General features: G+C 40.7%; 1 protein-coding gene across 1 annotated transcript in view; it reads left to right on the top strand.

Moving 5' to 3' along the window:
* Window positions 1-7,527, top strand: part of CXADR (CXADR Ig-like cell adhesion molecule) — a 32,841-nt gene extending 25,314 nt beyond the window's left edge. Inside the window, exon 8 of the mRNA XM_042037908.1 lies at window positions 6,937-7,527. Coding sequence (XP_041893842.1) covers window positions 6,937-6,978 — 42 coding nt within the window. The 3' untranslated portion in view covers window positions 6,979-7,527. The remainder of the gene's footprint in view (window positions 1-6,936) is intronic.
* Window positions 7,528-13,128: the final 5,601 nt, after the last annotated feature.

Below are 13,128 nucleotides of genomic sequence, written 5' to 3'. Positions count from 1 at the left end.
GATAGGCAATTAATTGCTAGGCTCTTTTAAAAAGCAGGTAAGGACAGCAACTTAGCCTTGTTTCCTTGCTTCTGTTAAATTCATAAAGCAGAATAGTTTGTAAAGAAAATAGCTGATTAAGTAGCAGAAGTAAGAGTAGGACGAAACAAAGCTATGAATGTTGCCTACCTTTCCAAATCTCAGCTTATTCTAAAAGTACCTTTCGCTTGTGTATGACCGTAGGTGATTGCTCAATACGTGAAGACTTGCATCTAAATATAAAAATAATGTGTATACTTGAGTTATGATGATTCTGTTGCTTTTCTTAATTTGCTTTAGGCTTTTTGCAGAATGGTGCAGGCACAGCTACCAGGAGAAGAGAATGAACCTTTAATTTTATAAAATAACCACTCTGGCAGAAAACTGGCCTGGAGGATTGTGTTGTCCCTGCTTCTGACTTCCATTCAAAGTCAAGTTTCTGGAAATAGGGAGCCTTTAAGTATCCTTTGATTTTCCTATAGTTGGAAATCAAAGTTAGTGTCACTCTTGTCAGCTGGTATTTTGAAGACTTCAGCTTTCAGCTGTTGAAGCACTGGTCAGGTTGCTTTGGATATGCAAAGTCAGTAGCATTTAGTGGCAGCAGCCGCTATTTGGATCCTCATTTTTAGTGAAATTTCTTTTGGTCCATGCTGTCTAGAGAAATAGATGAAGGACAATTGTATCATATTATTTGGGGAACAAAGCAGTGCAATTCATACAGGAACCCTGCATGATGCCAGGGTTGATGGATGGAGGGAGGGGAGCATCTTTGTAAGGAAGTCGAGCTTGTTGGTTACACAACATGATTATATAACAGTTTTAAAAAGTGGCAATATTAGAAGAGACATTAACGTCTGAAAGCACATCATTTTATCTTTGGTAATCTAATTTTTTCTTGAGGGGAAAAACCTCTGGAGGCAGTGTGTCCACTGGGAAATGCAGGGAGCTGTGTGATGCCTTGACAGTTGTCCCACTTCCAGGGCTGGCTGCTGTGGCTCTGGGAGCTGCAGGCAGGGCAGAAGTTGAGTGCTGTACCTGGAGGGTATTGTACTCTCTTTCCTAGAGAATTTTTCCTAATTGCAAAGCAGGGAGAGGAAAGCAGTGAGTCTGATCTGTTTCTGGGGAGTTTTGTTTCAGGAATGTGGACTCTGGAAGCATGCATGAACTTTCCAACTTCTTGAAGCCTTTTCCAGCTCTGGTCTCCAGCAACATCTGGCTTAGGGGTTTTCAGAGTCTGCAGAACTTTTTTGCATTTAGAGTTGCTTTTGTAGCCAGCATACCTCGCTGCTTAAATTGCAGTGCCTTGTACTGTGCCTACCATCCATAATTTCTGCATGTGCTGGCTTTGGTTATATTACTAACAGTAAAGAAGCAGAAGAAAGTGTAGATTCTCCTGAACACCCCAGACAGGGCAAATGGTGACAGCTCAGCTTTTTGGTGGTCTGGGCGCAAACATCTCCAGGGGTGTGGCGGTCACTTGGGTTAGAATTTGCTATGAAGAAATACTGAATCCGATGGTAAAGAGCTATAAAAGTAATTTAGTACCATTAGTAAATAGTTTCCAATTATGCCAAGTTCTGTGTGAGTAGGAAAGCAGCTTGAGCTTTTGTTTCTTGTGGCCAGTACAAGTGAAGTAACACCTCTTTATAGCTTGTTACTTGTCCTGCTCAGCGATTTGTAATTGAAACTATTATCCCATCCAGGGATCTGAATCTCACTATTTCGTGCCACTTGGTAATATTTTACCTGTGAAACATCAGTGGGGATTAGTCAGATTTCAAGGAAGTTAAAGTGTGCAGCGGAGCATTTGTTCCAGATATTTAAGGGCTCTGATTGCAGCCCCAGCCACTCACAGATGACTCCTCAGGCAGCTGAGTGGGTCGTGTTTCAAAGAAACTATTTGCTGAAGTCAAAACACTCGTGCTATGCCTTACTTAGCTGTAGGAGATCAAGATAAAATTAATTTAAGATTTCTGTTTCCCAGTACAATAGCTCAGGTGGGAGGGAAGCCGATACCTTAGACCAGGAATAAAGGCAACTGGTGGGAATACATAAGACTACTGAATTGTTTTGACTGCTAAAGAAGATGCCAATTCTGGGGCACAGCTGGTGGTTTGTGAAACATGTCAAAAAGCTTATGTTGTGGCTGCTAGCACTGCACTTCTTCTCCAGATAAATAAAATGTCCTTCCATGTCACTTCCAATCCTGTAACTGTCAAGACCAGAAACAGTTCATCTCAGCTGTAAAATACAAAATAAAGCTTGCAATTAGTTTATTTTCACATATACTTCCCTCTTGTTGGTACATGAGAAAAATTCAGAGTTACTGAAAGGACACAGCTTGAAATGAACTGTTTGATCTTGCCCTGGTTTCATCCTTGTAGTCTGTAACTCAAAATGAAGTTGCTTAGGCAATGCAATATCTTTTGCTTTGGACTTGAGTTGTGGTTTGGATGACCTCTTTAGGTAGTATATTTAATTTAATGACCTTGTATCCCTATTTAAGATGGGAAAACTCACTGTGTTTAAAATATGGAACTTCAAAAAACAAAACAATGCTGTGGATTCCCATGCTGTCTCCAGCCCACTTGGAAAAAAATGATGATTAAATGTGAGTGCTTTGTATGGAAACCGAGTAATAAATGTTGTTTGGGAATTATGAGTGTCCCCCACAGCTGATGCTTTCTCAGCCTCTGTCCCTATCTCTCCATGCCCAAATGTGACCGACCGTACAGTGCCCTGCAGTGACTTGCTAAGAGTGTTTTCCAGCAGAAAGCTGAGGAACCTTCTAAGGTGCCGGGTGGTTATTTCCTTATTCTTTACTCAGGAAAATAATTGAGTTAATAATTGAGTTAATAATCAGTTAAACCTTTTTTTATTTAATAAGTTCTAATAAAAAGCTCTAGAAATGTACAGTTGAGTTATGAATGTAGTTTTTGATAGGTTTTAGCAGTTGTGATGAGAAACACTATATTTATATCATCTGTGCACACACTGGTGCTAGGATTGAAGTCATACTTCTACATCCCTTTTATTTACCAAAAAAATAGGTGTCACTATTGCCCAATTGCCTAGTATGGACCAGAGCTTAGAGCTACTCATTAAAATGTTAATATTCTTCAGACTGAAGCTAAGGTCACCAATGATGGTTCTTCATGTGCAGCTCATTTAGGGAAAAAAAATCCTCAGCTCGATCATCAGTGTGTCTGTTGGTTTTCATTTAGTAGCAAGACAATGAAAATTGTGATTCTTGTGCAGATAACCTACAGCTCTGATCTTGCTAGACTTGCATACTTGAAAGGCATCAAAGTTCTAAACACCAATTCTGTGGTTTTGAAATCAAGGTTATGTTGCTACTTTGAAGTATTTTACATGTATAACTTTAAGTATGATCTATGCACATCTCAAGTGGGTGGGCAGGCAGGAATCTCAACCAACTCACTAAAATGCATTATTCCTAGATGAAAGGACTGGAAGGAGGGTTAGAGCCTTTATGCTCAACAGTCCCTTTTGTTGCCTATTAGAAATTAGCATAATTTCCCTGCCCCTGGTGTTACCTGAGCAAGCTGGGATTTCAACTGACAGTGAAAATTGTGTCGTTACGTTATACATGTGAATTTAATTCTGACAACATCTCATGTCTATGCCAACCATATGAGCTGGTTCATTAGCTGCTGGCTTTGTGGTTTGTACATGGGGGGAGAATTGCTGAACGTGCAAGGAGGGTGAGGACATCCTTAATGCATGACAAGGCTGGCAGAAGCTCACTCACCAGCAATAAAAACAATAACAAAAGAATCCCAAGGCAGAGGACTCTGATTAAAGACATGGAGAATTAGGGTAGATGTCCTGGCTCTGTCATGACTTAGTTGCATGGTGGGTTTTTTTTATTTTTTATTTTCTATTGACATTGACATTTCCTTCTCATTCATCATCTCTTATAGCTGTTAGAATGGAGTGTTCTGTTGACTCTTCATGACTTTTGGAGCTAGAGTTTCCAATTGCACTGTCATTTGTTTTTAAAGCTATCCTTGGCAAATCTTTTCAGTCTTCACCAGTGCCCCTCTAGTACTTTTTTCCATTTCTTTCATAATCTTAGGAAATTTTGAAATAGGTTTATTTAAAGATAGTTATCTTGATGAGACCATCTGCTACATCCTGTTTTTTAGTTCTGTCCTGACAGCAGTCACTCTTCCAGTACTTCTGGTGATCCTTGAGTATTTCAGGTTGTAGGAAAAATAATAGTAGAGCAGATCCCATTAGGGAGCTTCTTGAGGGTGAAAGATCCCCCAAAGCCCATTGCCAATGTGAGGGGAAGTGTCCTCATCGCTCCACTGGGTCACTTGATACTCCCTCACCACCCTTTCCCTGCTGCTCACTGCAGGTGTCTTTAAAGGTATTCTCAGAGTGAGATAATGGAAATACAGACTCCAGATGTGTTGAGTGTTTCCTTCACCATTACTGACCTTGGAGGTGTCTAACCCTGTGTGTGACAGTCTGAGCTATAACCAGAAAGGTGGAAAGCTCCTTCTTGGCATCACTGGCCCTGTCAGTAACAGATTATCTGCGTCTGGTGTTTTGTACACTTTCCCTCTGCCTACAGCTTCCCACTTACGTTGGTGCCTGACCTTCCTCTTTCTATCACATGCTGCCTTTTTATTCCTGACAAGGGTATGGATTTCATTACTGGAGCAGGACAGAGTTTTAGGCAGGTTTCTCCTTTTTTCTGCTTGTGGTATGTTGCTTTTGATCACACTTTTGTGGAGGGTCATTCTTTTTACTGTCACTTTCTATCATCTTTCTTTGTTCCTAATCAGTTTTACTCGCCTCTGCTTTAGGCATTAGGCACTTTAAACTACATTTCATACAGTGTATTTCAGACTGGCCCCTAGTTTTCCAGCTTAAACTTAATAGGGTTATGATTGCAAGCACCTGGGCAGACAGTAGTTTCTTATTAACTGATAGTTTTCCTTGCACGATCCAAAGGACTTACCACATCTTGTTTATAAGTTACAGCACTGAGGGGTGGATGTTTTATTTTTTCTTTTTTATTATTTATTTTTTCTTTATTATAGCTGCATGAACAGCTTCTAGCTGCATGCTAAGGTTTACTTGCCAGACTTCATTTTTCATTATTTTAATACTTTTTTTTTTATTGCTAGAGATGTACTTGGATGAGAAGGAAAGAAAAAGAAAATCAAGATGGAAAGTATCAGGGCAGTGCAGGCAAGGGAGAACAGATTGTGTTATATTTGTTCTGTTTTGCCTTTCTAGCTCATTTAAGTATCAGATTTTAAAAAACATTTGCTTTTCCAAACAATTGGGGTATCAAGAGCTCTCCCCCCATCCCAGCTCATCTCTGTGTGCCACATAGCAGAATTTTCTCCATAAGCAGGCTATGCTAATTGTGTCTTGGCTCACTCGTGAAATGGAGCAAAGAGGGTGTGCTTGACGGAGAGATGTCATTACATGAACCCCCGCTTGCACTCCTGCCGTATCCCTGAGAAAAGCTGGATTTATAAATGTTTTGGAGTGCAAGAGCACTGTTTCTTCAGGCTCTTCCAGTAGAATGGGATAGGATGAACTGTGTGGGGGGCAGCCTAAACTTTAGAAGGTGTATGGTTGCTAATTATTAACTTGAGAACTATTAATGCAAGAGGTGGGAAATAGGAGTGCTGTTCAATCCATGGTGAAAAGACAGGAATACAGAAAGGACGCTTCTGGCCTCAGTGCTCAGTCCCAGTTAATGCACCTCTTAATATTGCCCACAAGAATAATTATGTGAACAATAGCCAGAATGAAGTTGTACTGCAGGTTCTCATGCCAGGTAACAGCTTGAAATAGAAAGAAGCCAAAGGTCATGATTTCATGCCAAGCAGAACTTAATGCTGATTTGAGTTACACTTCCAAGCAAAGTTTAGGGAAGGCACTCGGTTCCTTTTGCTGTTACGTGCAACTGGAGGATTCCATTTGATGTGTAATTCTAATTGCAGTGTGACAGTGTGCAAGGAAGAAAGTGAGATGTTGCAGAAATAGCCTGAGTCAGTTGTTTTAATTACTGGTCTTACGGAGCAACTACTGTGGCATTGAGGCACGTCTTAAAAATCTGTGAGGATGGGTGTAATTATACAAAGGCCTGTAACAAGCTGAAATTAGGAAATAAAATGAGATGTTTCCAGTAAACACAATACATCCATATACATTTGTGGATTATTAGCTAGGAAGAGTTGTTTTCTGGTGTATTTTTGCAGAATTAATAAACACTGTCAGCAGTGTTTAGGTACAGGCAGCATGTCAAAAGTGCGTTTTGTAACATGGAGTTGTGGCAAAAATGCTGAGTTATCATTTTTCTAACCATACCAGTCTAGAATATGAAGTCAAAGAATACAGAGCTGATAGGAACTGTAACTGGAACAAAGAATCATTTTTTATCTTTTTACAAAACATCCCCAGATAAGTCAGTAACAATAGTCAAGGAACTGGAACTGACTTCTAAGGAAATGGTGAAATGAGCAAGTGTGCAGGTTGGGATGAGGCACTTTGAGAAAACTGAGTGTTCATAGCAGTAAGCAGCAAAACTGTGTGGTTCTTTGACAATCCAAGTTACTGGTATGAAACTTAGGAAAGAGTGGATTTTGACAGGTACTTTAAAAGTGCAATGCAGTAGGTATGCACCGGGAAACTCATGAAATACCGGAAAATTCCTGTCAAGTTAAACTTAGAGTTATTTATAGACAACTGATAAATGAAGTTTCAATTTGCTGTACCACTGCATCTCTTTGCTGTCAGACACTGGTATAAACCCTAATCCGAATGACCACAAGTTGGGTGATGATCTGAATAGTGCATTTAATTACTGTATATTACAGTATCTAGCCTCCTCTTCATATAGATTAATGATATTCTTTCTTTTTGTAGTATGACATCGCACACAAGATTGGTGACATAACAGTGGTATAAACATGAAGAAACAGGCATCAGTTTTTGCATGACTTTCCAGTATGGTGAAACTGAAGTACATTATGAAATGAAGTGCTGGTTGTTTTTTTTCACTTGATCTCACTTTAGATTCAAGATTTTTAAGTAGGCTGTATTCAGTTTTGTAAGTACCAAATTTTTTCTTTTTCATATTTTTAATGCAAAGTTTACAAAGCCACTCCTGATGTTTTTCTTACTACTTTTGTGTTTTGAAAAGCGTGCACCATCACTCCTCTCTGCTTCCCACACCCACTTCCTGGAGATGCAAAAAATTGTGAAGTTAACAAAATCAACTCAGGTAGCAGAAATATAGCCTTAAGCAGCAGGGTGTTAAAGAGATTGTAATCTGAAATAGAGTAGTTTTGGGTTTTCCTAGCTTTCTGGTCTGCTGATTTCATAGGAAGTGTGTCATCTATTGAATGCTGTACTGATACCCATGAGGGTTTACAAACTGTGTGCAAAATGCATTGTGTTTTGAGATTGTATATATTTTATAGCACTAAATAAAATATACTTGAATGTTACAGTTAACACATGCTTCAGCAAAATCTGTTAATGCAGGTGGTGTGGTAATCCATGTCTGGGCACTTCCTTATTCCTCCTGCTCCACAATTTACCATGCAGGAGTCCAGAGGGAAGAAGAGTGTCATCTTTAAACCAGGCTGGTTACGGGGTCCCCATTGCCTCCTGTAGTGTGGAGACTTTGGATATTGATTTCCTAATGAAAATATTAATCTACTTAACCATGTAAGAATGAGACTACTGTAATCTGATCTAATGGACTGGAATTTACTAAATTAATTTTTGGAGCCTGGTACCCTGCTGATACTTGGGCATTTTTGGTAAGTCGTTACCTGTCACAGTCCACGTAAATCAGAGCACACTGAAGGACACACGGAATTTAAGCAGTAGCAGTGAGCATATGCAGACTCAAACCTGTCTTTAACTACATCCATCTGTGCTCTTGAGAAATACTGGTGCTGGTTTCTAACTATTGTAAATACGTAGATATTAATTTAAACCTTAATCTAGGGGCATGTGTTATGCTGTGGTCTGAAGGCAACCACATAATCCATTGTGAAACTGGTGGTTATAATGTTGAAAAGTTATTAAATTATTTCTGCTTCTGTTTTTGAGAGGAGCACAGCTAATTCTAGAAAAAAACTCAGATACTATCAAGCAAAAGTTCCACTTAAGTAGTTTTGTCACTGCACACGAATAGTTGAGTAAAACCATCTAAGGAAATAGGAATAACTTCCTCAGAAAAATGGAAGCATGGAGGGTTTCTAACTATCACAGGTTCAAGTAGCCAATTAAAAAAAAAATTGTTCCAAATCTAAGTTCAATGTTGTAATTACAGAAAAGATACTTTGCCTTTAAGAAGCACTTGTTTTTATGCCAAAATATTTCATTCCGCGTTCTCTCCTTTGACTCCATGCTGCCTAAACTTGTCTCTGAGTGAAACTGGCAAGTAATTAATAAGGGTAAAATTCCACTGGGATCAGTATGAAAGTTGCCTTGTCAAGAAGCAGCAACTGCCTGTTCTGTTTAGTGTATGTTCTGTAGTGTAATGATTTGTAGACAGAATTTACCTTTCTTACTACAGTGTGCTCCATATAAGATGAGTGTCTTTTTCTGCCCTCAGTGATCACCATCATCTAAGTGCTTCATTGCTGGTGTTTAAGAAGGTAGGAGAAAGGTGGGAGTAACTGTGCAAGCTTATAGTTTTGTTTAGAAAGTGAATTTCATAGAACTCCTTTTCTGCAGAAAAATTTGCAAAGCTTGCTGCACCAAAGTACGTTCTTAAAGGAATAAGTGAAATAAACTTCTTTTGTACTTAAATTCCTGTCTAAATTAATAGGTATATATTGTAAGTAAAAAAAAAAGTACAATTGCTGTTATTGAAGGTAAACGTGTGTCAATTTTGCAAAGAAATTTGCTTTTTTTTTTTTTTTTCCAAGAAATTAGTAACTGTAAAACTTCCCTGTCATCTCTCTAAGGAGTTGCTTGGCTAATACCCATGTTCGTACCGGATGTCCAGATACTGGGTTTTTCTGAAGGTGCTGTGTGTTGAGTAGTTAGTCCAGAGGTCAACCCTGCCTGAGGTCACCAAGGCTGTTAACTTTATGTTGCTGTGGTGTAAGCAGGACACAGGTTTGAAAGCTTGTCGGATGCCATACAGGAAGTCTGAAGATTTATTCTCACTCTCAGTCTGTTCTCTGCCACCTTCTTCAGGCTTGAAAGATATGATGAAGAAGCCTGGGGGTTGTAGATTATTGTGACCAGATGGCTGTTTAGGACTGATTGGAGATATCAGGGGAAGTTTTTACTCAGTATGGGTTATTTTTTCAACCATTTATCCTTTCTATTACATAGAACAGCTTGGTCACACATGGTTAGCAGGTGGAAAATTCCCTGACACTTGTGCCAACACTATTAAATAAGGAGAAGTAGTGCATTTCACATACTTCACTTCTTGCAAGGGCTTGCTTGTTACAGGAGAGTTTAAGCATGTGTTTGTTTGGTAGCTGTGCTCCTGTCCACACCCAAAAGAATCTTGTGTGGTGTTTTGCATACAAGTCAGCTGGCCTGGACCTGGAGGGTCACAAAGCCCGATTGTCATCTATAGCAGCTGTATCTTTGCTGCAAAGCAGATTAACTTGCAGTGCCTTCCCTCCATCCCTGCATACGACATTGTTGTACCAAATGGGAGCAGTGAGATCGAGCTGCTCCTTCTCTCCATTTAGGTCATACCACTTCAGTTCTGTTTCTCCAAAAGCCATTATAATGCTGGGTGTCTGAGGAGCAGCGTCATGCTCAGCTGTTCTCACCCTTCCCAGGATCTTCTCTGTGGTGGCCAGGCCTTGCAGTCATGTGGAACCTTGGGAAAACTGTGTTGTTGCCGAGGTTGGTTCTGTGGGCTCAGACTGCCTTGGTGGGGTCTTGCACACTCCGTACGGTACAGGGCAAGCCAGGCGGCTTACCAGGTGAACTGTCCCATGGTCAAGGGGGGGATTTGGATTCAAACAGTGCCCTGCAGGCAGTATGGGTGCAACAGGCTCAGAAGCTGTGCCAGTGCAAGGCAGTTTCACGTTGCTACAGCTGTATCCATGTCTGAAGTGGTATCGTTGTAAGTGTTTGCATAAAATTAAGAAACCTCAAACCGTGACTCCGGCGTGTGAGTTTTGAATGGCAGCATTTGGCATGCTGCAGAAAGATTTGGCCCAGCCTGCTTTGACTCTTCTTTCCTGGCCTTGGGCTCCCTCCTATCTTGTCAGCCTAAGCACTGGTGCAGCTGCTGTGAGCCACATCAGAGACATGATATGGTTTAAAATTGCTTACATATGGTGAAGTGTAGTTTGAACTCGGGTACATTCATCATTCAGTTCAGCAGGCAGCTGCACTGGTATTTGTGCTGACAACAGGGGAAGGAGACAGTGTGAAAGTGGAAAGAAGGATCAAAGTACAAGAAAAAGGCAGACAACAAACAACTTTCAGCAGCAGGGCTAGAAGGGCCCAAGGCACTCAACTGCCATGATCTGCACAGGGACTTGGCCCAGGCAAATTCCAGAGGAGCTTTCCAGCTTCAGTGCTCTGTGATCCTGTAAAAAATAGTCAAATTGTCTCTGCATTCAAAAAGAGGTGATCCTGAGCTGCGGTGCTCGAAGGCTACAGAATCCTCAGCTTTTGGCACTGGTGTTTCCAGGCACCTCTATCCTCCTACCATGTGCAGAAACCTTTTATTCTGAGTAGGATGCACAGCTTGCATTGTATTGCATGTGCATCCCATTGCCTGCCACACGTATGAGCCTTCCTTTGTGTTCATAGGTATCCACAGCATGTTCCCAGGGCATCCTGCTCCAGTCAGTGCTGGGAGAGAGCACGCTGGCAGCAGTTGCCACTTTCCTTTTAAGACTTAAAGGAGATGGTAGGTGATAATGCTGATGTTGTCATCAACTATGAGCTTGCAAAAACTGTATGCAGTTATTTCATGTGACTCTGAAGTAATTCCAAGTCTCTCCCTAAGGCATCTTGTGGAACATCCACGTGGGCAAACCACCTTTGGCTTCAGCAGCCGTGCAGGTGGGTGACTGGCACTGCAGTTCCCTCATCAGGCTCCAGGTCTCCTGAGTTACTGACAAAATATAGGTGGGTCAAACACAAACAAAGGGAAATAACTTATTTCAATCTCAACTCCAGTAGCATGTGGAAGGTAAACAGGGAAATCATTACTTAAAAGGGAGCCCCAGCATCTTTCACTGTAATTCAATGCCACATTCAAAGACTCCTTGCTGAAATCTGCATGCTGGAGACCCAGCCGACTGGATTTTAACAACACTGTTAATATAACGTAGCTGCAACTTCAGTGTCGTTCATTCCAGCTCATTTTTATTCCTCACACGACTTTCATTGTTTACAGGAAAATGGGATACATTAAGAATCTCAAGTAATTTATTTTGCAATACATTGCAGGTTGAATTAATGCTCAGGAGGCAGCTAGACATGAGCTGACACTGAAAATGCAAAAATATTTACAATGCGCTGTATGTACCATGTTCTTTATGAATAATTTGCCTTTACAAAGTAAGCTATATCAATTTCAATTATCACAACATAAGCCATGAAAGTTTGGGCTGGCAAAAATATGATAATGGGATTAATGCCATTTTCATTAACACTGGGTCACTTCTGCATTTTACCATTTCTGAGTATCTAACTTGACAATGTCTTTTCTCTGTCCTCATGACATTAATGCAATAAGAATTTGCTGTCCTTACAGAAAAATTGTGTTCCCTTCACATATGTTCTTCTGACCTTTTTCCTCTTAACAGAAATCAGACTTTTCCATCAACTCCAATTATCCTGTTTCTGAGGTTAACAGAAAAGAAGGTAGTAATTCTAATTAATCTCACGTCATGCACTAACATGGAGATGAGGTGCATGGAAGCCTTGCAGGACTCCTCAAAGGAGTGAATTGCTGAAACTGGGAAAGGGAGCACTGGCACACCAAATCCTGTCCTATGACAGACAAAAAAGTTTCACACGTTAAAATCCATAATTCCACAATTTCTATACATGTTTTTATCATTTAAATCAGGAACTAGGCATTTCTGTGATGGGTGTGTTTAGAAGTAGCTAGGCTGGTTTCAAACCTTAGAGCAAAATTTTAGAAGATTAACTGTCTTTAACAGTGAGCACTGCCTGTCATAATCCTTCCACATGCAAAGTGTGTAGTACAGTCCGTAGCAGTTGTGCCCTGGATTAGCTTTGAGCATGCAGTCCCAAACCATGGACACCATGCCCTGTAGTGCTGGCTGCCATCCTGGCTGGTTCTAGCCCAGAGGTGAACCAGAGCTGAGGGGCAGCTTCTGTTCTCTGCCTCTCCCCAGATCAAAATCTTGGCCTTTTGTGAGGTTTGAATTGCCACACAGTTCTGAGCTCTTGGTCTCTCACCCTGGACCATGTGCTGCAGGAGGCTGGGGAGGTGGGGTGGTTACGTTTCTAGGACATAGGAGATGTCCTACATTTTGCTCAAAATTTTGGTGTTGAATTTTGTTTTTTCTTAAAGAGGAATCCTTTATCATCTCTCAATGCTGTATTTCAATGACCAGTGATAGTGTCTGATGGCTGTTTATCATTCTAAGGCCTCTGCTTTGGCTACAGTGCAATAAGCTAATGGGGATGGATTAAATGAGCTTGGGTAGGCTTTTGCTGGGGTTAATTTGATGTGTGTGTGTGTACAGTTTCTACTGTGCTAGCAGAGTGATCTGTCAGCAGAAAGGTGGGTAGGTAATGCCTTTAGCTGCTCCATCTGGATACAGAAAAGGAGGAGATGCTGTCGAGAAGCACCTGGGTAGAACAGAGGTGTGGTAAGCAACCGGTCTGTCCGATGTCACAAGACGCATTCGAATGACTGTTGTGCAGACCTCTGCAGGAGCTGCTCTTGGCCTAGTTTGTATAGTAATAGGAAATGGAAATGCTAACAAAAAAGTCTGTATTTGTAGTATGAAGAGTTAAATATAATTTTCTACACTGCTGATAAGAGAAAATGGTAATAGTTTAGTCTTTCTTTAAAAAATGTTGAGACATGTAAGAAAGAAACTACCTTGAGTCCTGTGTGCAGTTTTGGGC

The sequence above is a fragment of the Corvus kubaryi genome, unplaced genomic scaffold (assembly GCF_017639235.1).
Source record: "Corvus kubaryi isolate FWS band 111438036 unplaced genomic scaffold, C.kubaryi_AGA036_p1.0 37391, whole genome shotgun sequence".
Taxonomy (NCBI): domain Eukaryota; kingdom Metazoa; phylum Chordata; class Aves; order Passeriformes; family Corvidae; genus Corvus; species Corvus kubaryi.
The sequence above is the reverse complement of the archived record's forward strand: the minus strand, read 5'-3'. Positions and strand labels throughout refer to the sequence as shown.